The sequence below is a fragment of the Aotus nancymaae genome, unplaced genomic scaffold (assembly GCF_030222135.1).
Source record: "Aotus nancymaae isolate 86718 unplaced genomic scaffold, 86718_ANA_hifiasm-v0.15.2.pri h1tg000057l, whole genome shotgun sequence".
NCBI classification, from domain to species: domain Eukaryota; kingdom Metazoa; phylum Chordata; class Mammalia; order Primates; family Aotidae; genus Aotus; species Aotus nancymaae.
The window spans coordinates 27969283-27995253 of NW_026988471.1; the positions used below are offsets into that span (position 1 = coordinate 27969283).

Below are 25971 nucleotides of genomic sequence, written 5' to 3' on the forward strand. Positions count from 1 at the left end.
TTCCTTGCTCCCTACTGGCCATCTCAGAGAAGAGGAGAGAGTCCCAGGAAGGAGCTACCCGTGTGCAAACATTTCAGAGGGCCTCGTGGAGGTGTAGCTAGCCTCCCACCAGCCCTCCCTGCGTGTTCCACACACCTGCCGATTCCTCTATATGGAATATGGGGAGGAGCTGCCTGGGAAAATTCAGTGTCTTTGGGCGAGTGGCTGTTTGCAAGCCTGCATACAAATGGAGTCCTTGGCTCCTGCTCTGTGCCCCCCGGATGGTGAGGGCTAGAAGCGGGTAGCGTGAGAAGTGGGACTGGCTGTCATTCCAGGGAGAGGATGCCAGCCTGGGATTTCTGCCCAAGAGCCTGGGCTCAGTGAGGAAGCACACATGAGCTGCTAGGATCCCATTTTCCAAAAGTGAAGGTGGAGAAATCTGCTTGGGAGGAAGGCCACAGGCTTCCTGCTCTGCAAGGATTTCTGGGGAAGTGATGGAGAGCCTACCAAGTACTAGACAAAACTACAGCTGTTACATGCACCTTTGAAACCCTATCAAGTCAGTACTATTGTTGTACCCATTTTATAGATGAGGAAGCTGAGGTCAAGAAAGGTAAGTTCTGACCAGAGGGCACAGAGCTGGAAGTAGCAGGATCAGGATTCAAACCCAGCTCTGCCTGCTGCCAAGGCCTGGATGCTCCCTCTGCTCTTGTGCCTCAAGAAGAGCTAGTAAACAGAAGCAGATTGAGCCCAGAGGCCATAAGCAAAACCAGGGGTTCCACCGCCAACAACATGCCTGCGCCAAGCCTGCTATGCACTTCCTGGCTGCAGCCACCAGGCAGGGGGGCCCAGTGCGCTCTCTTTCTGTGGTGTCCATGACCCCAGAGGACAGATCGGCCACTTGGGAGTGCCTGTACCTGGATGAGCCACAGAGGCAATGAGACCAAGGGGAAAAGTCTCCTGGCTCTGTCTCTCCCCCACACAGGGAGCTGTGCGCTCCTTCAGAGAGTGGTTGCTATGCAGCCTTGTTTATTCAAGGAGAGCTTTGCTGAGAGCTGGAGCACGCCAGCAGCGGGGCTCACAGCCACCCAGCATCTGCCTGGACAGGAGGCTTCGGCCTAGGACTGCGTGGCTTGGGGGGACCAGGGTGGGCCAGTCCTGGGGCGGCCCCATCCTTGCCTCCCTGGGCCCATGAGCATCAACGTCTCTACAGAGACCAAGGACCCTGGATTCCTCCAGTGACAGGGGTTTGGCCTCTGGACAGAGAGGTGAGAGGTGATAGGTCCACCGAGCTGCCTGTTGTGGGGAGGCGAATGGGAGGGCGGGTCAAGACCCCTGAAGTCCTTAGAGGGAGGGACAAGGACCCGAACTGGAGCAAGCACAAAGGTACAGTGAAAGAAAAGGCATCCTGCCGTGACATGGAGGCTGTGTGACGATGGGGAGGTCCCTGACCCTCTCTGGGCCTTCATGTGGCGGCTCTAAGGGAGGTGGGACTCACTGCTCTCTGAGCACTGGGAGCCAAGGAAGGAGGGGCTGGCCTGGGCTGGCCCTTCCCTGAGTCATGGCCTCTGAGTGCAGAACCCTCACAGGGCAACGGCTCCCTGGGGTGCTGTGGGCGATGGTGCCAGAAGGGGTGGGGGCATGCTGTGGGGACGACACCGTGCTTGGGGGTGCTGGGGTACCCCACGAGAGCACAGGCCTTGGAGGGACTCTGCTCTGGGTTTGAATTCTAACACCCCTCTTTCTGGCTGTGTGGACTTGTGCTCTTTGCCTCTGTCAGCCTCAGGTCTCTTATCTGTGAGGAGGGGTTTAAGAAAAGCCTCTCTTGGTGCCGCATGCGAGCATGGGGACAGTCAGGAGGGCAGCAGCGCGTTAGCCCGTGTGCGGAAGGGAAGTTACTGCCATTGATGCTTTTGTCACGGTGGAGACTGGTGTGTTTCTTTCTGGAGCACATTTCAGTGTCCTGAAACTTAGGTTTACCAGTCACTTCTCCAGGGCAAGGGCCGGTGCTGGCAGAGGACCTCAGAGGCTGCCATGTCCTCAGGAGCGCAGGGAGGGTAGGGATGGGGACCCTGCTCTGTCGGAGCGTCACTGAGGCTGGCCGCAGGGCATCGATCCCTGGCCCCGGGAAGTGGTGTGAGGGGCCCATAATCGCCTCTATCCTGAACCGGGCAGTTCCTCACCCTTCGCAATAATGCCCTGCAGGAGACGGCCCTGCTCCCTTCTAGCCACAGGCTGGCTTGCTTCCAGGACTGGCTCAGTTTCAGCCCATGGAACCAGAGACTAGCAGATTTGAAGAAAGAGGGAACACAGTTGGGGGCAAGGGATGGGGAGAAGTTCACCTGAGCTCTGGAGAGATCTGCTCCGAGGGCAGCACCTCCTCCGCTGACCCCACAGCCCGCTCCGAGGCACCAGACTCTGCTCACCAGCACAGGACGCTGGAAGTTTATTATTGCAGACAGAAGAATGCAGAAAATGCATGCGCAGTGTGAGGGATAATTATAAGGTGAATGCCCACGTAGCTACTGCCCAGGCCAAGAAATAGTCACACTGGCTGCTTCCCAGAACCCACCCCCACGGGCCTGTCCTCATCACAGCTGCCTCCTTTCCCCTTAGGCTTAATCATGCTCCGAATTTTTCCTTGCTTTTCTATCAAGTTTTCCATCTACGTCTGCATTTCTATTTTAATTTAATTTCCCTTCATTTTTTGAGACAGGGTTTCACCCCGTCCCCCAGGTGGGAGTGTAGTGGCGTGATCTCAGCTCACTGCAACCTCTGCCTTCTAGGCTCAAGTGTTCCTCCTACCTCAGCTTCCCAGGTGGCTGGGCCTATAGGTGCACACCACCATGCCCAGCTAACCCTTATTTATTTATTTTTTTTAGACGGAGTCTCGCTCTCTTGCCCAGGCTGGAGTGCAGTGGTGTGATCTTGGCTGACTGCAACCTCTGCCTCCTGGGTTCAAGCAATTCTCTGCCCCAGCCTACCAAGTAGCAGGGATTACAGGTGCCCACCACCACTTCTGTCTAATTTTTGTATTTTTAGTAGAGATGGTGTTTCACCATCTTGGCCAGGCTGATCTTGAACTCCTGACCTCGTGATCTACCTGCCTTGACCTTCCAAAGTATTGGAATTACAGAAGACTACACAGAGTATGACCCTACTTCTATAAAGTTCAAAGGAAGACAAAATTACATTGAGTGTTTAGAAATGCATACATAGGCCAGGCATGGTGGCTCACACCTGTAATTCCAGCACTTTGGGAGGCCAAGGCAGGAGGATCCCCTGAGCCAGGAGTTCAAGACCTGGCTGAGCCTGGCCTGAAGTAGGGTCATACTCTGTGTAGTCTTTTGGGTCTCACTTCTTTCATTAAACATTACACTGTGGCATTGTCCATAGTGTTGAGTGGGGCAGTTGTTTGTTCCATTGCCCTGTAATATCCCATATTGTGGGTGCACCATGATTTATTCCTTCATTCTCCTGTTGGACATTTAGATATTTTCCTGATTTTGGTCATTATCCATGGAGCTGCTCTGGACACTCTTGAACTCCTTTCCTGGATCACCTGTGCAAGATTTTCTCAAGGGTGGGTTCCTGGGAGCGGAATTGCTGAACATTAGGTTTGTGCATCTTTAGCTTTATCAGGTGAAGCCAGACTGCTTTCTCAAGGGGTTGTGCCCATTTGCACCTCACCTGCCAGCTGTCACGAGTGCTCCCATTGCTCTGTGCTCTCACCAGTACTTGGCATTGACACTCATCTCAGTTTTTGCCCATCTTTGTGAGATAGTGGTAGCATTTCATTTGCATTTTCTTGATTACCAGGGGGGTGGGCATCTGCCCCAGATCTTCTTCCTCTCCCCTTTCCTTCCCTGTTGGGTGCCTCCCTTCCTCTGCTTTCTGTGATCTCAACCCCTCATGATGCTCAGGCTTTTGAGCTCCATTTTTCTCTCTGCCTTCCCTACCCCTCCATCTCTCTCCTCCATTCTTCTTCTTGGAGGACCAATCACTCTTCCACATACTTCTTGGTTTTGAATTACAGAGCCAGGCTCCAGAGCCACTGTCTGGAAGTCTGAGTTTCCCATTTTGTGTTTTAAAACCTCTGGTTCTTGGCCCAACTCACATTCCTTCCTGGGTCTTGGATTTTTCTTCAATAAAACAAAGACAGAAAAAAAAAAAAGTCCCTCCACAGAAGGCATTTACGTTTCCCAGGCAAAACCCAGTGTATGCCCTGGAGAGGCACGTGCAACACGCTAGCTCCTGTTCAAGGAAAGTCGACTTTCTCATGGGCTATTGGGAAGGGACAGGGCTTGGGTGTGAAGTCTTCTGAGCTTCTTGCAGGGAGGTCTTTGCCAAGAGTCATTTCCTGGGATGTGACAGACATTCAGAAGCTAGAGTCATGTCAATACATCTTTGCTGAGACTTTGGACAAGATGCTTTCTTGCTTCCTAGTCCCTTCTGACCCTCCAAGTACATGTGTGTATTCACAGTCTATAGTTTGAAGATTCAAGCTCCAGTTACTGGGCAGGAATCCTCAACTGATCAGCCAAACCCTGCAGAAGGCATTCCTGGGGCAGTGGACCAAGCCATTTTTCATTCGAGACTCCAGGACTATGATCAAGTGCTAGGATAACTCTTACGTCAATGGTGGAAATCTCAGGGTGGGCAGAAGACTTCCAAGCCCCAGCCAATGGCTGTGTGATTTCAGGCAGGATTGATGCAGTAGCATCCAACCCCTCCAAAAACCTTAGTCCTTGGAAACACATTGCACTTTCTCTGACCAGGCACAGCCATGGCAAGGTGACCATTTTGGGGAAGTCTTGATGGGAAGCTGGAGAAGGAAGCTTTCCTCCCAGTCCTGTTGAAGGCCTTGCCACCTGGCAGCCAGTGTGATGCCTACAGGGGTATGGACACTGGGATAGGCATTGGCTCCTGATGGCCTTATGTATGTGTTATAGACTGAATGCATGTGACCCCACAAATGCAAATGTTAAAGCCTAAACCCTCATGTGTTGGTATTAGGAGGTGGGGCCTTCGGGAGGTAATTAGATTTCGATGAGGTCATGAGGGTGGTGCTCTCATGATGGGATTAGTGCCCTTAGACGAAGGGACCAGAGAGTTTGCTCTCTCTCGCTGCCATGTGAGGCGTGTGAGGACAAAGGGAAGATAGCCACCTGCCATCCAGGAAGTGAGTCCTCACCAGGAACAGAATTGGCCAGCAAGTTGACTTCCCGGCCTTCAGAACTAAATTTCTGTTTTTGTTTTTGTTTTTGCGATGGAGTTTTGCTCTTATTGCCTAGGCTGGAGTGCAATGACATGATCTTGGTTCACTGAAACCTCTGCCTCCTGAGTTTAAGCGACTCTCCTTCTTCAGCCTCCCGAATAGCTGGGATTACAGGCACGCACCACCATGTCTGGCTAATTTTGTATTTTTAGTAGAGATAGTTTTCTCCATTTTGATCAGGCTGGTCTTGAACTCCTGACCTCAGGTGATCTGCCTGCCTCAGCCTCCCAAAGTGCTGGGATTATAGGCGTGAGCCACTGTGCCCCGCTAAATTTTTGTTGTTGAGGCTACCTATTCCATGGTATTTTGTTCTAGCAGCCTGAGCAGGCTAAGACAGTAAGCCACACGGCCTCTGTGGGCCTCAGATTAACCCCCTATTTACAAGGAAGGAGACTAGCTGACCTCCAAGGTCCCTTCCAGCTTAAAATGTAGCCACAAGAGAAAGGCACAGGAAAGTCTGTTAAATTGCTAGCCCAAGTTCTGATTCATCTCTAATTTATATTTGTACCAACACGATACACAAAGGTGGGGGCAGGTTCAGAAGATTTTGAATTTTGTAAATTTATGTATAAGTTACACATCCTTTACTAGGACTACAGTTCATTTATATGGTTCCTTTTGTGAATTAGAAAAAGATGTCTCTTTCTCAAGACACTTTTCTTCTATTCATCAGAAAGAGACTGTAATGAATGTATAAATATGTACAGTGATTGTCTAAAACAACATTGCCAGGACTTTGGAAAAGATGTAGTGTGAGGCTCATGCCTATAATCCCAGCACTTTGGGAGGCTGAGGTGGGTGGATCATTGAGGTCAGGAGTTCGAGACAAGCCTGGCCAACAAGGTGAAACCCCATTTCTACTAGTAATAAAAATAATAATAATTAGCTGGACATGGCAACACACGCCTGTAGTCCCAGCTACTTGGGAAGCTGAGGCAGGAGAATTGCTTGAACCTGGGAGGCGGTGGTTGTGGTGAGCCAAGATCATGCCACTGCACTGGAGCCTGGCTGACATAGTGAAACTGTGTCTCAAAAAAAAAAAAAAAAAAAAAAGATGTGGTGTGAGAGGTGTCTCCTTAATTAGGATGCCCTTGTGCAGTGCCCAACCTAGACAATTAAACATGGCAACCCTGCTTGTCACCTACCTGTTTTTCAAAAACAGCCTAAATAAAACTTTCTCTCACCCTAGGCTTTCCCATATCGTTTAGACCATTAATTGTCACATCAGAATTTCCTGGGGTTGGGAGGGGCTGTTTCAAATCCTGTGGCCCACCCACCCCAACCCAAGACACCCCACTGAGCTGCTATTACAGATGGATGGCCGCATTTCCTCAGCGGTATTGGGCACAAAAAGTTGGCGAGTGCTGCTTTGAGTTTCTCACCACTTCCTCTGCCCTGTCCTGGGAGGTCATTAGATGCAGGTGTGAACTGCCTCCTGAACAGACTGTTCCGTTAAGAAAGGTTCTTCCCAGCAAGGCGGTGCTTGACCCCTGTTCTGAGTGTCCTGCCCCAGCCTGCCCATTGCTTCCTGCTCACCCTTGACAGCTCAGGAAATGGAAGGACTGCCCACTGCACAAGGTGGCACTTCTGTGTTGCTGTCCGGCCTCAGCCAGGCCTCTGTAGCTTCTTGCTCCAAATACTTTTTTTTTATTTGGAATGAAGTTTCGGTCTTGTTGCCCAGGCTGGAGTGCAATGGCGAGATCTCAGCTCACTGCAACCTCCATCCGCGGGTTCAAGTGATTCTCCTGCCTCAGCCTCCTGAGTAGCTGAGATAACAAGCATGTATCACCATGCCCGGCTAATTTTGTATTTTTAGTAGAGACATTTCTCTATGTTGGTCAGGCTGGTCTTGAACTCCCAGCCTCAGGTGAGCTGCCCGCCTCAGCCTCCCAAAGTGCTGGGATTATAGCCGTGAGCCACTGCGCCGGCTCCAAAGACTTTCAAAATGGGTATTTCCCCTCTTCCTGAACATCTGAACACAGCAAAACAGTTACTAAACAGCCGATACTATTAATAGTCACTGTGGATTAAGCCCTTGGACCCAATCAGTCTATTAAATGTTTCTGATGTTTTGGAATATTCTCAATAACCTTGGAGATAGATATTATTTCTATTTGGAATTTAAATGGAGACGTTAAATGGAGACTCAGAGAACTTTAATCATGTGTCTGAGGTCATACACCTAGTAGGTGATGGAATTGAACCCAAGTCTGTTGACTCCTGAATGCATGCCCTGAAATACTACCTTCTACCACCTCCATGAGCAGAAACCACTAGCCTTGACTCTTCCACTTAGTAGCTCTGTGGCCTCAACCTAGTTACTTAACCTCTCTGAGCCTCAGTCATCTTATCTATAAAATGAGGATGAAAAGATGTACTTTCTTTCTCTGTTTCCAAAACTCAATGACATAATATTTGGAAGCATTGCCTGGGTACGTAGCAAAATGGAACTAAGAAATGTTTATTCCTTCACTGAGTTTCTTCTCAACAAGACTGTCTGGAAGATATGTTTTAGTTTTGAATTCGTTCATTCAGTCACACTGCAGCTACTGTGTTATTGCCATGAGCCTGGAGCTGTTTGTCCCTTTGTCTGTGTTCTGTAGAATCGCTGGCTGGCTGCACCTCATATTGTCTGAGAGCAGAGTGGTTGCAGGAGTATTAGGAATAGTAGAGGAGACGCCGTCTGCAGCAGTGGTGGTAGTCCCGGAGCTGGTGAAGGCGCCCAGCTGTGGTGGGGGGGTTCTCATCTGGGAACGGCCTTCCTGCTGGCCCCCACATGACAGTCACAGCTGGAGTCAGGGGCTTGAGTAGTAGGAGAAGGACCTTGGATGCCCGCACAGGGGGTCTGGTGGGTATGGACATCAGTCTCCCAGTTGGGGGTGAAGTGGCTCTTGGGACCACCAGCTCTAGGAGTGGCCGAGTTGAGGGTTGTTGTGGAATCCAGCCCTGCCCCAAGCTAATAAAGATGGACACGCAGGTGGAGCCATCCAAAGCTCCCCGCAGCTTGTCTGCGGCTCCAGAGAGGGAGGTCTGGGCTCCACTTGGAAGTTCCAGTGTCCTTTCTCTTTTCCTGACCTCTCCCTCTGGAGGACCCTTCGCTCTTCCTCCAGTACCCAAGGACTGGCGCTCCCATCTGGCCCAGCCTGTGCCCTTCTCCCTCGGCTGTGAACGCTGGGCTCCTGCTTCATCAGCTCCCCTCCCTCCCTCATGTCTTCAGCCTTTTCCTTCTGGCTCTTTCTCCTCCTCCTGTGAACATGCTCTAGAATCTCCTACCCTGAAAAATACAGAGAACAAACAAATAAACAGCACAACTTCATCCACCCTCATCGTCCTCCAGCGACTCCCCAGTCCCTGCTTTTCTCATCCCAGTTCTCCAGCGTTGTTTGGACCCACTGTCTCTATTTCACCTTCCACCCATGCCTCAGACCACAGCCATTTTCTGCGACACCCCCACAGTCCCACAGGCCAGACATTGCTCTCACTAAGCTCCTGACGATTCCCTAATGGTCACATCCAATTGGCTGAGCTGACACTTCTAAGCACTCTCTGCTCATCTGGCTCTCCTGGCACCAGCTCCCCTGGCCTCCCTGGCTGTCCTTGCTCAGACTCCTTTAGGCCTCTCCTTCTCTGCCCATCTCTGCTCAGTGCTGCTGTTCCTGGGCTGTTCCTTAGCTTTGGGCACTCCCTTGTGGCCAGGTATTTTTATTTATTTATTTTTTTGAGATGGAGTCTAGGTCTGTTGTCTGGGCTAGAGTGCAGTGGTGTAATCTCTTGGCTCACTGCAGCCTTCGCCTCCCAGGTTCAAGAGGTTCTCCTCCCTCAGCCTCCTGAGTAGCTAGGATTATAGACATGTGGCACCACGCCCAGCTAATTTTTGTATTTTTTGGTAGAGACGGGGTTTCACCATGTTGACCAGGCTGGTCTTGAACTCCTGACCTCAAGTGACTTGCCCACCTCGGCCTCTCAAAGTGCTGGGGTTATAGGCATGAACCACTGCGCTGGGCCTGCTTTTCATATTTTATTGAATGCAATATTGAAGTGAGATAGGCATTATCCTGTTTTGTTTTTTTTTTGATAGGGTCTCACTCTGTTGCCCAGACTGGAGTGCTGTGGCACAATCTCGGCTCACTGCAGCCTCGAACTCCTGTGCTCAAGTGATCCTCCTGCCTTAGCCCCACAAGTAACCTGGACTACAGACACATGCCACCACTCCCGACTAATTTTTGTATTTTTGTAGAGATGAGGTTTTACTATGTTGCCCAGGCTGGTCTCAAACTTAAGCAATCTGTCACCCTTAGTCTCCCAAAGTGCCGAGATTACAGCATGATTTCCATTTTGCAGTTAAAAGAGCTGGGGCTCAGAGAAGTTTAGCAATGTGCCTTCAGTCACACAGCTTGCAGATGCTGGATTTTAATCTTATTCCCCTTCATATCCTAGTACCTATGACGTGTTTGAATGAGTGAGTGAATCTCAGATTCTCAGTGATGGCCCGAACTCTGGAGGTAAGAGCCACATAAGTTGGTCACCTGACAACATCCAGAGTCCTCCCTGGAGGTCTACGGGATGGGCTGCCTCCCGTGGGGGAGCAAAGGTGGGCAGAGGGTGAGATGTGTGTGAGTGGTGGTGAGTGGAGGCCGGGTAGCTGTTCCTTATCCTCAGGGAGATAGCACGGGATACAGGAAGGCATGTTCCGTCCGATCTAAACCTCCACGTAATCAGTGTCAGATAATGGTTAAGTTACTAATTTCGGGTGCCTTGTGCAGAGGCTGGGCTAACATTGCTACGTTTCAGTCCTTTAATTCTGTCAGTGGCTCCCCTTCCTTAGGAAGTTCTTCTAAGGTTCCACTCCAGGGGTCTGTATGAAACTGCAGATCAGAGAATGCTGTTCCTCTCCTTGAACAGTCTTTGGAGTTCCCCTGGGTTGCTGAGCAGGCCCCGACTCTCTGACAGAGCATTCTGGGTCTCTCCCAATGGCCCTCACCCTGCTTACCAGGCCTGGGTCCTCTCTCCAGACCCCAGACTCACAGGCGCATTTCCTCCGTGTCCTTCCTCAGCCTGGAGCGCCTCTCCTACTCCTACCCATTTACACCCCATTTCCTACCCGTTTAGACCCTGCTCCCAGGCCCAGCACGGATGCTGCTTTTCCATGGAGCATCTCCGGGTGCCCTGGCCAGACAGTATGGAGCGTCTCCCTAAGTGGCCGTCTCTGCGGGAGGGTTACTTCATCCTGCCTGGCATGACCGTGACCGCCCACCCTCTCTGCCTGGCATGACGAAAAACATTTGCTTAGGAGTGTGGGCTCATGGGTGAGAGCTGGAGGTCAAAGGCAACATCTAGTTTGAGCCTCTTATTCTATAGGCACATCTGTTTCCTCTGCATGAGAGGCGTCTGTGTCACCTGGGTCTGTCTTATAGGAATGGCGGCCTGGCCTGTCATGACTTTAAAGACAGTGTGGGTGTATGGACATGCGAGTGTGTGTGTGTGTATGTGTGTGTGTGGGGCAGGGGCAGGGGTCTTGCTTTTCCCCAGGGAAGGAGAAGGAAGATTCACACCTGAGATTATAGAGCAATTACCATATGCCGGCAATAGGACTATTATTGCTAACATTACTTCATTTATTCCTAACGAAACCCCTTCTTAGTATGTTTTTTTCCGATTAAGAAACTGAAGCTCAGAGGAATTAAATCAGTTTCCCAAGTTTATGCAAGAGGGTCCGGGGCAGGATTCCAGCCCCGCTGTGTCTGAGCCCACAGCCAGCGTTCTAGGAGTTCTGAGTTGGGCACTTGGGTGCATACTGGCTCGTGGGGTGTGAGACGGGAGGGGGGCCTAGATCTGAGGCCTCTCTTCCGAGAGTGTGTCAGTGGAGACCATGATTTGGTTCCAGAATGAGGGTTTGGAAACACTGCCACCTTTCCCCTCAGCCTGGATCGCCCCTCCTTCCTTTCTCTGTCACCTTTGTGTGTTCCCACCAGCTCTGTCTGAGGAGATGAGAATTCTGGCTGGAGACCTCTCAGAGGTCCCTGAAAGCAGACAGGTGGTATCATGGCAGCAAGAGAAGCTGGGGGAGCGGCAGCCCCGGGGCTGTGGTGGGTGGGATGAGTCTCTCCTCAGCTCCTTGGGAGTAGGGTGGACACGGAGCTGGGCGCTCCCTGTGGACTGTGCGAGGCCCCAGGCGGTTGGGATTTTGTGCTTGGGGCTGACCTTCTTTACTGGGCCAGACTTAGTTAGCTTTTGTTCGCTTTCCACTTGAAACTTGAGTCCCCTCTGTCACCTTTCTTCATTCCTGTGGTGCGGTCACTATGGAACCTCTGTAGCCATAGCGGTAATGGAAGGAGGGGACAACGGTCACTTATCTTGGGCCACTCCATTCCCTGGGCCGGGAAATGGAGGCTGAGAGGGGAGGAGCCAGCCAGGTGGAGCAATTCAGAGCATCAGGAGGTGAGGACAAGATGTCACCAGAATCCACTGGCTCATTTAGCCCTTTGGGTCAGTCAGGCCTGGCTGCTCTAACAGAAGAGGAACGCCTTAGTGTCCAGAGCAGTGCCGGGTGCGATGGGGCCTCGGTGAATTGTGCCTTGGGGATCAGGTGCTCAGTGGTGTCTGTGCTCTGTCCACACTTGTGTTGGACTTCCTGGTTCTGACTTTTATAGTTTGGATATGGATCACTCAGTTCCCACAGGCCCCTGGGCCAAAGTGATTTCCTGGGGTCGTGCCTCTCACTGCACCCACATAAGTCAGGCTGTTTGTCCGTTAGCAGCTTTTGCCCCTCCTCTGGGGCAGGCACCTAGGAGATTATGCATTGTAGACTCTGAGATCTGAAGGGTGGAAGGTGTAGACCCTGAGAGGGTCTCAGAGGGACTCTGCTGGAGGGGATGCCTTGGCAAGCCGTGGACTGGCTCCAGGTTTCCTTGCCATGCTGCTGGTATCCTGGAACCGGGCGAAGCTGGGCTGCCTTGGCCCGTTGACCTCTGACCACTGAAGAGGCTACAGTGGGAGAACCGTCTTGTTCAGAAGGCCCATTGCAGTAGGGGTGGCTGTTGAAACTTAAGCATCCTGTACCCTCAGGCAGCTCAAGTCTTTAACCTCCAAGAGAGTGATCGCTTTGGGGAAACTGAGGCAGCAATGACCACTCTGACAGCCTAGGGTAAGAAATAGGGCCGAGATCTTATTATAAAGTGAATCTGAACTACAGGCCAGTGGTTTTCAATCCTGTTTGAACATCAAAATCAGAAGTTAAGGCCAGGCATGGTGGCTTAACACCTGTAATTCTGGCACTTTGGGAGGCTGAGGTGGGCAGATCACTTGAGGTCAGAAGTTTGAGACCAGCCTGGCCAACATGGTGAAACCCCGTCTCTGCAAAAAACACAAAAATTAGCTGGACATGGTGATACATGCCTGTAATCCCAGCTACTTGGGAGGCTGAGGCAGGAGAATGACTTAAACTTGGGAGACGGAGGTTGCAGTGAGCCAAGATAACATCACTGCACTCCAGCCTGGGCAACAGATTCCGTCAAAAAAAAAAAAAAAAAAAAAAAAAAATCAGAAGTTAAAGAAAAGAAAATCCCCTTGGCCTATTTCCTAGACTTAATTCAGTAGGGGCTGGAGTTGGGGACTGGAAATCTGTAATCTTAATTGATTGCCAGGCTATTCTAATCTGCAGCCAAGGAGAACAAAGGCTTTAGCTAAATACTGCTCTTGTGCATACAATTTTCATAGAAAGTGTATCCTCTGGTTAGGGGTGTGGGGAACAGGTAGGGCTTGCTGCTCTCACAGCCCCCAGATCCCAGGACCCCAGCTTGTTTGCTGTCATTCAGCCATGGAAAGTCTGTTCCAGTCTGGCACATTCCTTCTGGGCGTTGTCTGGAAACCAGTTGCCTGGTCTCTTGAGCCTTTTCCCTAGCTCAGAGGGTGAAGTTTGAGGTGTTGGTACCTGTGGAATAGAATCTTTCCTCACCTTGCCTGGGAGAGGTGCCATGTCTCACAGGGGTTCGTGACCACTTTTCATCACCGTGTGGCCAAATTCTCATCCCGGCAGATGTTAAACAGAGAGCTTTAGAGAGTTCCCCTCTCCCTGGTTGTGAGAAAAATTCTCCTCAGACAGGGAACTCGTGTCTTGAGGTTCTAAGAGTGAGACGAGGCTAGGGCCATGCTGGGCTGGGTGCTGGGCTGGGAGCTGGGCTGTGTGCTGGGCTGTGTGCTGGGCTGTGTGCTGGGCTGGGTGCTGGGGTGGGTGCTGGGGTGGGTGCTGGGGTGGATGCTGGGCTGTGTGCTGGGGTGGGTGCTGGGCTGTGTGCTGGGCTGTGTGCTGGGGTGGGTGCTGGGCTGTGTGCTGGGGTGGGTGCTGGGGTGGATGCTGGGCTGGGTGCTGGGGTGGGTGCTGGGGTGGGTGCTGGGGTGGATGCTGGGCTGTGTGCTGGGGTGGGTGCTGGGGTGGGCACTGGGCTATGTGCTGGGGTGGGCGCTGGGGTGGGTGCTGGGGTGGATGCTGGGCTGGGTGCTGGGCTGTGTGCTGGGGTGGGTGCTGGGGTGGGTGCTGGGCTGGGCGCTGGGCTGTGTGCTGGGCTGGGTGCTGGGGTGGGTGCTGGGCTGGGTGCTGGGGTGGATGCTGGGCTGTGTGCTGGGGTGGGTGCTGGGCTGTGTGCTGGGCTGTGTGCTGGGGTGGGTGCTGGGCTGTGTGCTGGGGTGGATGCTGGGCTGGGTGCTGGGGTGGGTGCTGGGGTGGGTGCTGGGGTGGATGCTGGGCTGTGTGCTGGGGTGGGTGCTGGGCTGTGTGCTGGGCTGTGTGCTGGGGTGGGTGCTGGGCTGTGTGCTGGGGTGGGTGCTGGGGTGGATGCTGGGCTGGGTGCTGGGGTGGGTGCTGGGGTGGGTGCTGGGGTGGATGCTGGGCTGTGTGCTGGGGTGGGTGCTGGGGTGGGCACTGGGCTATGTGCTGGGGTGGGCGCTGGGGTGGGTGCTGGGGTGGATGCTGGGCTGGGTGCTGGGGTGGGTGCTGGGCTGGGTACTGGGCTGTGTGCTGGGCTGTGTGCTGGGGTGGGTGCTGGGCTGGGCACTGGGCTGTGTGCTGGGGTGGGCGCTGGGCTGGGCGCTGGGCTGTGTGCTGGGGTGGGTGCTGGGGTGGGTGCTGGGGTGGATGCTGGGCTGGGTGCTGGGCTGTGTGCTGGGGTGGGTGCTGGGCTGTTTGCTGGGCTGGGTGCTGGGGTGTGTGCTGGGATGGGTGCTGGGCTGTGTGCTGGGGTGGGTGCTGGGCTGTTTGCTGGGCTGGGTGCTGGGGTGTGTGCTGGGATGGGTGCTGGGCTGTGTGCTGGTGTGGGTGCAGGGCTGTTTGCTGGGCTGGGTGCTGGGCTGGGCACTGGGGTGTGTGCTGGGCTGGGTGCTGGGCTGGGCGCTGGGCTGGGTGCTGGGGTGGGCGCTGGGCTGGGTGCTGGGCTGGGCGCTGGGGTGTGTGCTGGGCTGGGCGCTGGGCTGGGCTGCAGCCTGTGTTTGGGTCGAGAGTTGCTAGGAGCTGCTCTGCCTTCTGGGGCCTGGGTGGGATAGTGGCTGGCTGGCTTCCAGGTGGAAGGCAGGTTTCTCAGTTCCTGAGTTGGGATTTGTTGCTCAGAAAAGGGAGTTGGCACAGGTTCCTGCCCTGTCCCCAGATGCTTTGTGGTCGGGAGCTCCTCTCTGGGGTAGAAATTGGGAGCTGTGGGCTTCACCCCTGGTTTTACCACAGATCAGCTCTGGAGGCACCTCCGTTACCTAGCAGGGGAGATGGGTCACCATGATCTCAGCAAAGGATTCATAGAATTGTGTGAAGCCACAGAGTCACAGGGGAAGAAAAGAAAATGAAGTTAGGTCAAAGGCAAGAGCTGAGGGCTGACCCCAGAGGCTGAAGGGAGGGCTGGAGGGATCCAGGTGTGGGCAGCGCAGTGGCTGAGGGGGTCACAGGTGTGACTTGTTCAGTCAGCTGAGAATGAGTGCCAAGGACATCGTGGAGGTCATGGCCATGCATTCTGAGAGACACTGGAGAGCCAGTGTCCTGGAGGCCCCACCAACACCTGCGTGATGAGTGGGCACAGAGGCCAGCATCGCCGTGGGCTTTCAGGGCAGCTGGTAAAGCAAATAGGAACTATGGAGAACAAAGTGTCAGACATTACCTTGAAAAAAATCACCTTTCCCCGCCACCCAGGGATGTCCATGTCCCAGTGACAAGGGACGGCAGGTTGATGGGTTTCGTTGACACTCTACATAATCAACTCTTTCCAAAGCCACGCGGCCTTGCTCTTGGGAACTGAAGCGTCTGTGAATCCAATGTCAGAAAAACGGTATCCTTCTTCGGTTCAGCGGCCGATTTCTTCATGACAATAATGCTTTGGCTCCTGACGGGCTTTCTGGGAAGTAGTTTAAAAGTGTTAATTTGCTTTTACTGACTTCTCCCTTCTCCTCCCACCCTTAGTTCTGGATGGCGCTCTCTAGACCCCCAAGGACTATACTCAGTGCCCAGGAATAGCTGCTGCCTCTGGGCAACCTTGCAGGCACCATCTCCACCCAGGGCATGGGCACCCGTGATGATGCCCCCGAAGGTAAGGGGCACCACGGGAGGCCTGCTGCTGGTGTTTTCCGGGCTAGGGGATCTGCCTCAGACACTCCCAGGGGCCAGAAAAGGGGAGATGCGGGGACGAAGGGCTGCTGGGAGGTGCAGCCAGGTGGCCATGCCTTTCCAGCCCTGGTCAGCTCCCACGTGCTGTGCCCAGCTGGCTGTCTGGGTGGCTCCCTGGCCTAGGGAGGGGCTTGGAATGTTCTAGGACCTTGGCCTGAGCTTTGCCTCCACTCTTTGCATCAGGGTGGCTGTTTCCTTGAGGGGCCAGTTCTGTTCTGTGGTCAAGGGTATGTGGATGAGCAGCGGATGTGGGCTGGGGCTTTGGGGAGGGTGGATAGTGCCATTTCCTTAGCCAGCCGGGTTGGGGAGTGAGAGCAGTGTGTGGCCACTTAGCATCAGGAGATGGGCCTCAAAGCCTGGCTCTGCTTTTGCGAGCTGGCTGGTGAGCCCTGGTTTCCTCTGGAAAGTGAGGGGATTGGTCCAGTCGCAGATGAAATAGGGGCTGGCAAGGTGTGGAGCTGCTTCATCCTTCAGGGCTGGAGCAGGGGCCAGATGGCCATTGGAAGGAAGGCAGAGAAGCATGATGGTCGGAGCAGCCATTCAGGAGACAGCTCATGATGCACACGGCAGAACTCCCGGGGGCTTCGACATATGAATCGGAAAACACCTGCTCACTTTAGTGCTAAACCAGATCCCACCTGAATGTAGATTCCAGTGGGGAAGTGGGAGGTGCTGAAATCTTAGAAAGAAGAATCTCCATATCTAGAAATAGGATAAAGATGTTGTATGAACCTTTAGTGCTGTCAACTCCTTTGCTTTACTGATGTGGGAACCGAGACTCAGAGAAGTTCGCTTATTTCCTCAAGGTCACACAGGTGGCAAAAAGTGGGAACCCAGGCTCCCGAGTCCCAGACTAGGAGTCTTTCAGCCTCGGGTGGATGAGCTGGGTTTCCACCTGCGTGGGGGCTTCTCCAGGTGGTGGGTTAGGGCCCCATGGATGATTGTGAGGTGTGCTCTGGCGGGGCTGAGCCAGGAGGGTGTGGGACCCACGTTTGTTAAGTTCCTGCTTAGCGGCAGGTACAGTACGACAGAGATGAATAAGACACAGTGCCTGCCCCTAGGGAAGCCACAGGGCGGGACCAGAGAGGGGCATGGGGAAGAGAGAGTAACATGGAGGTGTGCGTGGGGCTGTGGGAACATAGGAGAGGGAGGGCTTCTCTCTCTTAAAAAAATTGACACATGATAGTTGTACATATTTTCTGGGTGCACACGTGATGTTTGCATACAGGCATTCAATGCGTAGTGATCAAGTTAAGGTAATTGGGATTCCCATCACCTCAACCACTGGCCATTTCTTTCTGTTGGGAACATTCCAATTCTAGCTATTTTGAATTATACATTATTGTGAGCTGTAGTCACCCTACCACACTATCAAACAATAGATCATATTCCTTCTACCTCACTGGATTTTTGTACCCATTAACCAACCTCTCTTCATCCCGTCCCCTTCTCTTCCCAGCCTCTAGTAACCACCATTCTCTTCTCTGCCTCCGTGAGATCGACTTTTCCCATATATGAGTGAAAACAAGTAGTAATTCTCTGTCTGTGCCTGGCTTACTTCACTTAAGATAATGACCACCAGGCTAGGCGTGGTGGCTCACATCTGTAATCCTAGTGCTTTGGGAGGCAGAGGAGGGCAGATTGCCTGAGCTCAGGAGTTCAAGACCATCCTGGGCAACATGGTACCCTGTCTCTACAAAAATACAAAAAATTAGCCGGGTGTGGTAGTCTATGCCTGTAATCCCAGTTGTGGGGAGCTGAGGCAGGAGACTTGCTTGAACCCAGGAGGTGGAGGTTGCAGTGAGCTGAGATCACTCCACTGTACTCCAGCCTGGATGACAGGGTGAGATTCCATCTCAAAAAAAAAAAAAAAAGATAATGACCTCTAGTTCCATCTATGTTGCTCCAAGTGACAGGATTTTATTCTTTTTTTATGGCCAATAGTGTCCCATTGTGTATATGTGCCACATTTTCTTTCTCCATTCATCTGCTGATGGACACTTAGGTTGATTCCATATCTTGGCTGTTGTGAATAATGCCGCAATAAACACGAGAGTGCAGGTAGCTCTTCAATGTACTGATCTTCTTTCTGTTGGATATTTACCCAGCAGTGACCTCAAACGCACAGGCAACAAAAGCAAAAATAGACAAATGGGATGTCATCAAGCTTAAAAGCTGTACGGCCAAGGGAACAGTCAATAGAGTGAAGAATGCGAGAAAATATTCACAAACTATCCATCTGACAAAGGATTAATAACCAAAATATATAAGGAACTCAAACAACTCAGCAATAAAAAATGGAGAATTTGCTTTAAAAACCGGCAAAAGATGGGAAGGCTTCTCTTTTTTTTTTTGAGACAGTCTTGTTCTGTCAGCTAGACTGGAGTGCAATGGTGCGATCTCAGCTCACTGCAACCTCTGACTCCCGGATTCAAGTGATTCTCCTGCCTCAGCCTCCCAAGTAGCTGGGACTACAGGCACGTGCCACCATGCCCGGCTAATTTTTTGTATTTTTAGTAGAGGTGGGGTTTCACCGTGTTAGCCAGGATGGTCTTGATTTCCTGAGGGAAGGCTTCTTAAAGGAATGCACACCTTAGCTGAGCTTACCCTCCTCTTTCCTGACTCCTGCTTCCTGTATGGTCTCAGCTCAGTGGTCCCTCCCTCTGGAAAGCTTTTTCTGTCCCCATCTCTGACCAGGGCTCCCTGGCCCTACTGTCATTGCTTGTTAATTATTGTCTTCATGGGAAGACGTGAAGTCTTCCCTGCCAGACTTCAAATCTCGCTGAGGACTGAGTCAGCCTTGCCCACTACTGTCTCCCTACACAAAGAGAGCATTCATAAATCCCTGTATTGGGGACAGAGGGTGCCTTTTGTTGAGTTGAGGGGGTTTAGGAGAGAGAAGAGGGAAGAGCACTGTAGGACATGCCGATGAGGTGCCTGGGGACTTCCAAGAGGGAGTTGGCAAGGTAATCAGATGCTCTGCTCTGCAATGGGTGGGATTGGTCAGCGTAGGAGCTATGGGGTTATCTGCAGGGGGTGGCAGTGAGGAAGTAGTCTTGGGGAGAGCAGCTAGTGGACAGAAGCAGGGTTGGGCACTCCAGGGGTCAGTGATGTTGGGTGATGGAAACAGGGAGCCCATGAAGGAGATGAAAAGGCACCGAGGGGGGGTTGGAGCAAAGCCAGGGTGCAAAGAGGGAGGAGGCAGCCAGGCTGAGAGGCTGGAGCAGGTGGGGTTGGAGGGATTTGGTGGCGATCACAGGCACCTTGCCTGGTCTGGTCAAGCTCTGGTGTTGGGCGTGGGGCCCCCACATGCCTTGGTATTTTGGGCAGGGACGCTGTGGGGATGGAGTGCCCAGGGGTATGGCCCGGGTGTTCTTGGTTTGCTCCCAGTCTTGGCCTTGGAGGACTCTTGGGTGGTGCTCTCCTGTGCTTCTGTCTCCAGCCAAGGTCCCGCCCGCTGTGGCTGTGTACTGTGGGAGCATCCCTCGGACCGGTGCTGGGCCCCGGGCGCTCCCGCCTGGAAGCATCAACTCCAGTCTGCCTCATGGAGAAGGTGAGATGGGAAGACCCGGCCTGGTCAGGGCCCCTGGCCACATCCTGGAGTGGGAATGAGTGTGGCAGATGCCGGCTGGGTTCTCAAACTACCAGCAGGTGTCATTTTTCCTGTGACTCCTGCTGAAAATGCCCATTGATTTTAGGCAGGTTCCTTCAACACCATGCTTCAGAGGTTGGAGGTATGTAGAGGGAGACCCGTAGGAATAGGGAGCAGGGCCCTTGCATGCACCTGGACGCTGGGAGTGCACTCAGTACTGAGGGTGGTAATGGGGAGGGGGCCCGTCTCAAGATGCCCACTCAGCGTCTCTGCCACTTGTCCAGCAGCTGCGGCCTGGATCTCCAGAGGGGCTGGGATGTGGCTGAGCTTCTGAGAGCCCGCCTGTCTGAATGCCTTCTCTACCCCTTTCTGCTCCAGGGCTCCCCCAGGGCCCAGGTGAAGAGCACTTCTTCCTGAAGGTCTTCTAGAGTCTCTTCCCTCCTCTAAATGTGCAGAGCGTTTTGTTTCTCTCCGGTCTGGTGTGTCTGCTGGGGGTGGGGGTGGTTTGCTCTGAGACGCCTGGGCTCCTCCTTGCGGGTTGTGCTTGGCATAGCTCCATGCTTGGGGATCTGATGACTTTGTTGGACCCTGGAGATTGGTGGGTGGTGGTCCCTGGGCGGATGACCTATTTATTCATGGCCTCTCATCTGCGCTGCGATAGGACTGCAGGCTGAATCCCCCTTTTGTCCTGAGCACCTCGTGGCATGGGGCTTGTGAAGGTTAGGTGCTTCAGAGACGCTGTCGAATGAATGACCCGCCCTCAGGTGTGACTGAAACACTGACTGAGTCTCACTGGGCAAGTGTCTGCCTGTTTAAAGGAAGCAATGGCAAGGAGCCTGCTGTGCCTGGTGCCACCCTGGGTACTGCGTGCGAGGCCATTCACACCTCTGTCCCCTCAGGTTCCCTCCAGCCTGAGCCCAGCACTCTGCTGAACAATGAGGAACCGTCACAGCTCCTGAGTGGACACGGAGAGCTGGGTGGCCTCAAGCTGGATGCCCCTTCCAAGGGCTGGCAGTCCAGGAATGGTCACCCCAGGAATGTCGGGGCCTTGTCTTTGGGGGCCCAGCCCCTGGTACTCCTCCCTTCTCTGGAGTCAGAGGCCAACAGCGTGGCCAGGGACACCACCCAGATTAAGGACAAGCTTAAGAAAAGGAGGCTCTCAGAGGGCTTGGCAGCATCTTCTCGAGGTAAGCACTGGCCCCTACCCACCCCTGACCCACCCACTTCTGGGTCAGGGGGCCCAGGCCACCAGGGCTGTGAGGGTCAGCAGGCATCCAGGTGGCATGCTGGGATCCACTGGGGGTGGTCAGTGGGAACCTGCCAGGTACCCTCTCTATGGCCTCAGTGACCTCCTTGGAGCACGGCCTCCCTCCCGGGCCCTGCAGTGCTTCCCAACTCGCCTCTTCATTCTTTCCTCGCTCCTTCTACTCTTGCTCCAGAAGGATCCTTTTAAACAAATGTTCTCATTTCCACCAAAACCAGCCAGTGGATTTTGGATGTGTTTGGACTAAGACCCCAAATGTTCCCTCCGGCCCTGGCCTCACCACTGACAGTGTCACTCTCTGCCTTTGGTCTCTGCCGTCCAGAGCTTGGGGCTTCTGGGCTCTTTCCTGCCTGAGGTTTAGAGCTGCTGCTCCTCCCCCATCCCTCCTCCATTTCCCACTCTGAAAATCCCCACCCAGCCTCCCTTCTTGGCTTCAAAGCTCTCCTCAGAGAGCCCTCCTTGACTCTCCAATGTGAATTTGCCCTTAGGATGCTCTCCAATAATGCCCTATCATTTTTTCCTTCAGTGCTTTTCATGGTTTACATTTATATCTTTACTTTTGTGACTATTTAAAACCTGAATCTTCTTTCAGCTGGGGCCAGAGATCCTGGCCTTCTAGAAGTGCTCTCATTGAATCACCCCATTTCACAGAAACGTCCATGGGGGTCAGAGAGACAGTGGCTGGCCCGAGGTCACACGGCTTCTCCCCATGGCCAGGACCTGCTGTGCTCCCTCCTCATCTAGCACTGCCTTTATTACCCTTCCTTCCCATGCTGCCTCTGAATTCTAAACACATAACTTGGATGGGTACTTTCTGGAATGGTACGGACACTCAGAAGCGGCTGCTTGCTCAGTCTACCAGGGGGCCTGGGGCTGGGGGCAGATCCGCCCTCTCTCCTTGCCATCCCAGGCCTTCCCAGTGCAGAAGGCCCTGTTGCTGGGGTCCGAATTCCCCCTCCGTCCCCTGTTCTTCTGGGACTAACTGACTTCCCATCTGCATCTCTGTACAGCCTCTCTGGATCCAGGGGGAGGCCCCCAAGGAGTTCTCCTGCGGAGCACCATCCCCCGAGCCACCTCGCAGAGGCTGCTGAGGTTACCTAGGCCGATGCCTCCCATCCAGAGCATCCCCACCACCCCTGAGGCCAGCAGAGCCAAAGAGAAGGGCCTGGACCCTCTGGGGAGCATTCAGGGTCCTTACGAGTTGCGACCCGGTGCTCAGGAGGTGAGGTGGTTCCACTGCTGTGAGTCTGTCCTCAGCTTCTTGCCCTACCTTGTGCTGCCTTTCTAGCCTCCACCAGCCCCTGACTCCATGCCCTGAGCAGCCCTAGAGGTATCTCGAGGTCTGCACTGAGGATAGGGGCAGCACTGAGAGAGGCTCAAGGCTCTCATTTCATCTTCTCCCACAGCATTGCAAACAGCCATAGCTGGCCTAGGGGGTCTGGGGGACGGTGGCCGAGGCTGCGTGACCTTTATCCTAGAATTGGTGGTCCCTTAGGCCTTCTGTGGTCTAAATGTTCCAGGATTCCTCCTGCTTTCTGGCCCTCTCCATTTTAAGCAAGAGTATGACAAAGAATGCTGGGCTAGGGATTCGGGCCTTGGTGTCTGCTCTGGTCCTCACTGGCTGTGTGACCCTGGGTAAGTCACACGCCTCTTTGGGCCCCAGTTTGCACATCTATGAAAATAGAGGTTTGAAGGTCCTTCTAGCTCTGATGTTCTAGGATTTTTCTGAAATGAGAACAGAAAAACAAATGATAACAGTCCCAAAAGGGCTTGCCAGTCTCCTCACCAGGAGTGGTAAGGAAGGAGTCAGCCTTCTGGGGGTCCCCGGGATGAATGGCTGAAAAGAGAGAGCAGGCACCACACTGTGTGAGGTGCGTGGGAGGTGAGCATTCAGCGTGGGATGTTTCCATAGCCCAGACCCCTGTCTCGCCTCTGCTCCCAGGTGCAGATCTCCGGGCAATACCTGCACTGCAATGATGAGAAGGTGCGGAAGTCCCTGGGAGGTGTCGTGATCCTACCCATCCTGAAGGCCAGGACGACCCCCTCCCATGTGCCTGGCTCCCTTCCCAGCCCATTGCCTCCAGGCCAGGGTGACCTTGCAGGCCGGAGGGCCCCACGCACGCGGTAGGAGCGCTAAGTCAAGCCTTCCTTGCTGACTTCTCTCCCTCTGTCCCCCTAAGATCCACTGGGGCTCCTCATGGCCAACCCCCCGTGCTGGGGCAGGGTTCTTGGGGCACCAGGCAGGGAAAGGGCCGAGTGTTCCACCCATAAGCCACAGACCTAGGGAGGCCACAGCATGGTTGCCAGGGCGTCTCTGCCTCTCAGCTCCAGCACACTGGGTCAATGGCATGACCAACAATATCTCCAGCCTCTGTCTTCTCCCAGTACCTTAGTGGATGCAGTTGCTGGAGTAATGAATAGAACACTAATTATTTTATTTTATGTATATGTTTTTTGAGACAGAGTCTTGCTCTGTTGCCCAGGCTGGAGTGCAGTGGCACAATCTCGGCTCACTGCAACCTCTGCCTCCCAGGTTCAAGCAATTCTTGGCCTCCCAAGTAGCTGGGATTACAGGCATGTGCCACCATGCCCAGCTAATTTTTGTATTCTTAGTAGAGACAGGGTTTCACCATGTTGGGCAGGCTGGTCTCAAACTCCTGATCTCAGGTGATCCACCCACCTCAGCCTCCCAAAGTGCTGGGATTACAGGCATGAGCCACCACACCTAGCCTATTTTTTTTTTTTTTTTGAGACAGAGTCTTACTCTGTTACCCAGGCTGGAGTGCAGTGGCGCGATCTCGGCTCACTTCAACCTCTGCAAGTGATTCTCCTGCCTCAGCCTCCTGAGTAGCTGGGACTACAGGCTCTCACCACCAGGCCCTGCTAATTTTTATATTTTTAGTAGAGATGGGTTTTCTTCATGTTGGCCAGGCTGGTGTCGAACTTCTGACCTCAGGTGATCTGTCCACCTCAGTCTCCCAAAGTGCTGGGATTACAGGTGTGAGCCACTGTGCCCAACCCAGCCTATTTTATTTAAACCTCATTCTGTTCTTTAACTTGGAGCACCACAGGGCAGGGGCCATACGTCAAAAACCTCTGTGGCTTCCATGGGGCCAGGCTTGGTACCTGGCATGGATTAGCTCCATAATAAATATCTGTCCTTTCCTGTCTGGTTGTGACATGGATTTCTCTTTGTTGACTCTGTGGGGTTCTCTAGCCAATGGAGGGGACAGAGGATCTATTACCATTTTACTCATCCACCCGTCCATGTACTCACCTACATAGTAGCTGTTAAGCACCTACTATGTGCCAGGCGCTATGAAGACAAAGACAAATAGGCCACCATCTGTGTGGTCCAGGAGCTCACGAGAGATACGTCCCAGGAAATCATCAAGGTGAAGTCCAAAGAGGTGGGTGCATAGGCTAAGGCCGCCTGTCAGGTGGTGACCCAGGAAAAAGAGATCTGAATCACACCAGTCAGACTTTTCAGAAAAGGGTGAGGGCACACTTGCAAGATGGAGATGGAGGTGGAAGAGGGAGAGACAGGAGGAGGAGCGAGCCCCTGCATTCATGTGGGACAGCCCACGGGGTGGGGGTGAAGGGCCTGTGTGCCAACTGAGAAGAGGGAACTTCATCCTGCTGTGAAGAGGTGGCACCAAAGGCTTTCGGGTGTGAAAGTGGCGTCTGCTCTGACTTAGAAAGGCCACGTTGGCAACCTCGGAATGGCATGGACCATGTAGATGGAGGTGGGGCTGCTGCAGAAATCAGGGGAGAAGGCAAAGGGTGCCTGATTGGGGGAGAGGCAAGGAGTGTGTGGGGTGAGAATGCAGAGGCAGGGGCGGGGCGGGATGACTGGCAGGGCTAAGCCACAGGCTGGATGTGGGCAGAAAATGGAGGAGCTGAGGCCACGCTGGAGTTCCTGGCTTCAGCCACTGAACAGATACCGGTACCCGTCCTGGAGACGGGTTGGGGATGGATGGGGAGAAGAGGCAGGTGCTGGGGACAGTGCTGAGGCCATTGGACATGCTTAGATGTTTGGCCTGGAGCAGGGAGGGGCTCTTGGTGGAAACAGGGGTTTGCTGCCTCTGCCCCGCCCACCTCCTTGAGGCCTGGGGAGGAGCCTGAGTGGTGGCGGGTTTTCTGTGAGGTTTGCAGAGGGCAGGGCTGGGCTGCCACGTCCAGGAAGGCAGAAGCTCTGATGGGCATGGCCTGTTTTGGCCTCAGCCCTTTCTGGTGAGGGGTCTCTAGAGAAGGGGAGGGCAAGAGGCGTCCTTCAGTTTCACAGCTCGAGAGAAGTGAGTCAAGTCCTCTGAGGCCAAATCCCTTGCTCAGAGCTGGGGTCGGGGGTGGGTTGAGGGGGTGGAGGTGGCAGGCTGCAGCTCAGAGCCCCAGGGGCAAAGCCTAGGCATGAGCAGGATGAGGCCGGGCCTGAGAAAGGGGTCGGCATCAGGGTTTTTGGCCTCAGGCAGCCTGGGACCTCCATGAGCTCATAGAAGCCAAGGGCAACCGTGGGGACTTTGACCCTCCGCTTCTCTTCCCCTCCTGCCACCAATCCTATTAGTGCCGTTGGACAGTGGTTGGGCAGTGGTGGGTTACACTGGCAAAGGCCTAGCAGGTGGGCTCCTCAGGTCAGGGGGGCCCTGGGGCATTCACTTACTATCTCCAGCCCATACAAGCCCTCCCTGTGGGTCCAGACCCAAGAGTCTGGGCCTGGCCCCAGAGACAATGCTGAGTCCTGGCTGATCTAGGCCCTGATAAAAGCTCTGCTCCTCCTGGGGACCCAGGGTCCCCTGATTGCCACAATCCCCTAGGATCAGGGTTCCCTTGGATCAAGGCAGGCACTGGGGTGGGCTATTCTCTCACCCCTCCTCTGGCCCTGCCTGGACTGTGATTCTCTCAGGCCAGAGCATGGGATGTTGCGTTCCTGTCCTGTTGCTGTAGCTTGTCACTCTGTCAGCCCCACAGTGGTCCTGATGTCAGCTGAGAAGGGAAAGACATGTGGGATGCTGCATGGCTGGTCTCCATGGGAACCTGAGCTCCTAGAGGTCAGGGAGTGTCATGTCTTATTGACGATTTATTCCCAGTGTCTAGAATGGTGCTTGACACATAGTAGGTTTTCAGAAAATATCTGTTGAATAAGTAAATGGTGCTTCTAACTTAAGAAATTACAAAACCAGTGCCAGGGATGCCACTGTCTTTCCTTCCTGTGGGTGTTTGGGATT

General features: G+C 53.6%; 1 protein-coding gene across 1 annotated transcript in view; it reads left to right on the forward strand.

The window, feature by feature from the left end:
* The first annotated feature begins 1073 nt into the window (after positions 1-1073).
* TOGARAM2 (TOG array regulator of axonemal microtubules 2) overlaps positions 1074-25971 on the forward strand; it is a 67070-nt gene continuing 42172 nt past the window's right edge. The window contains exons 1-6 of the mRNA XM_012475469.2: positions 1074-1247; positions 15690-15816; positions 19336-19446; positions 20385-20672; positions 21760-21971; positions 22692-22873. Of these exons, the coding sequence (XP_012330892.2) occupies positions 15789-15816; positions 19336-19446; positions 20385-20672; positions 21760-21971; positions 22692-22873 (821 nt within the window). The 5' untranslated portion in view covers positions 1074-1247; positions 15690-15788. The remainder of the gene's footprint in view (positions 1248-15689; positions 15817-19335; positions 19447-20384; positions 20673-21759; positions 21972-22691; positions 22874-25971) is intronic.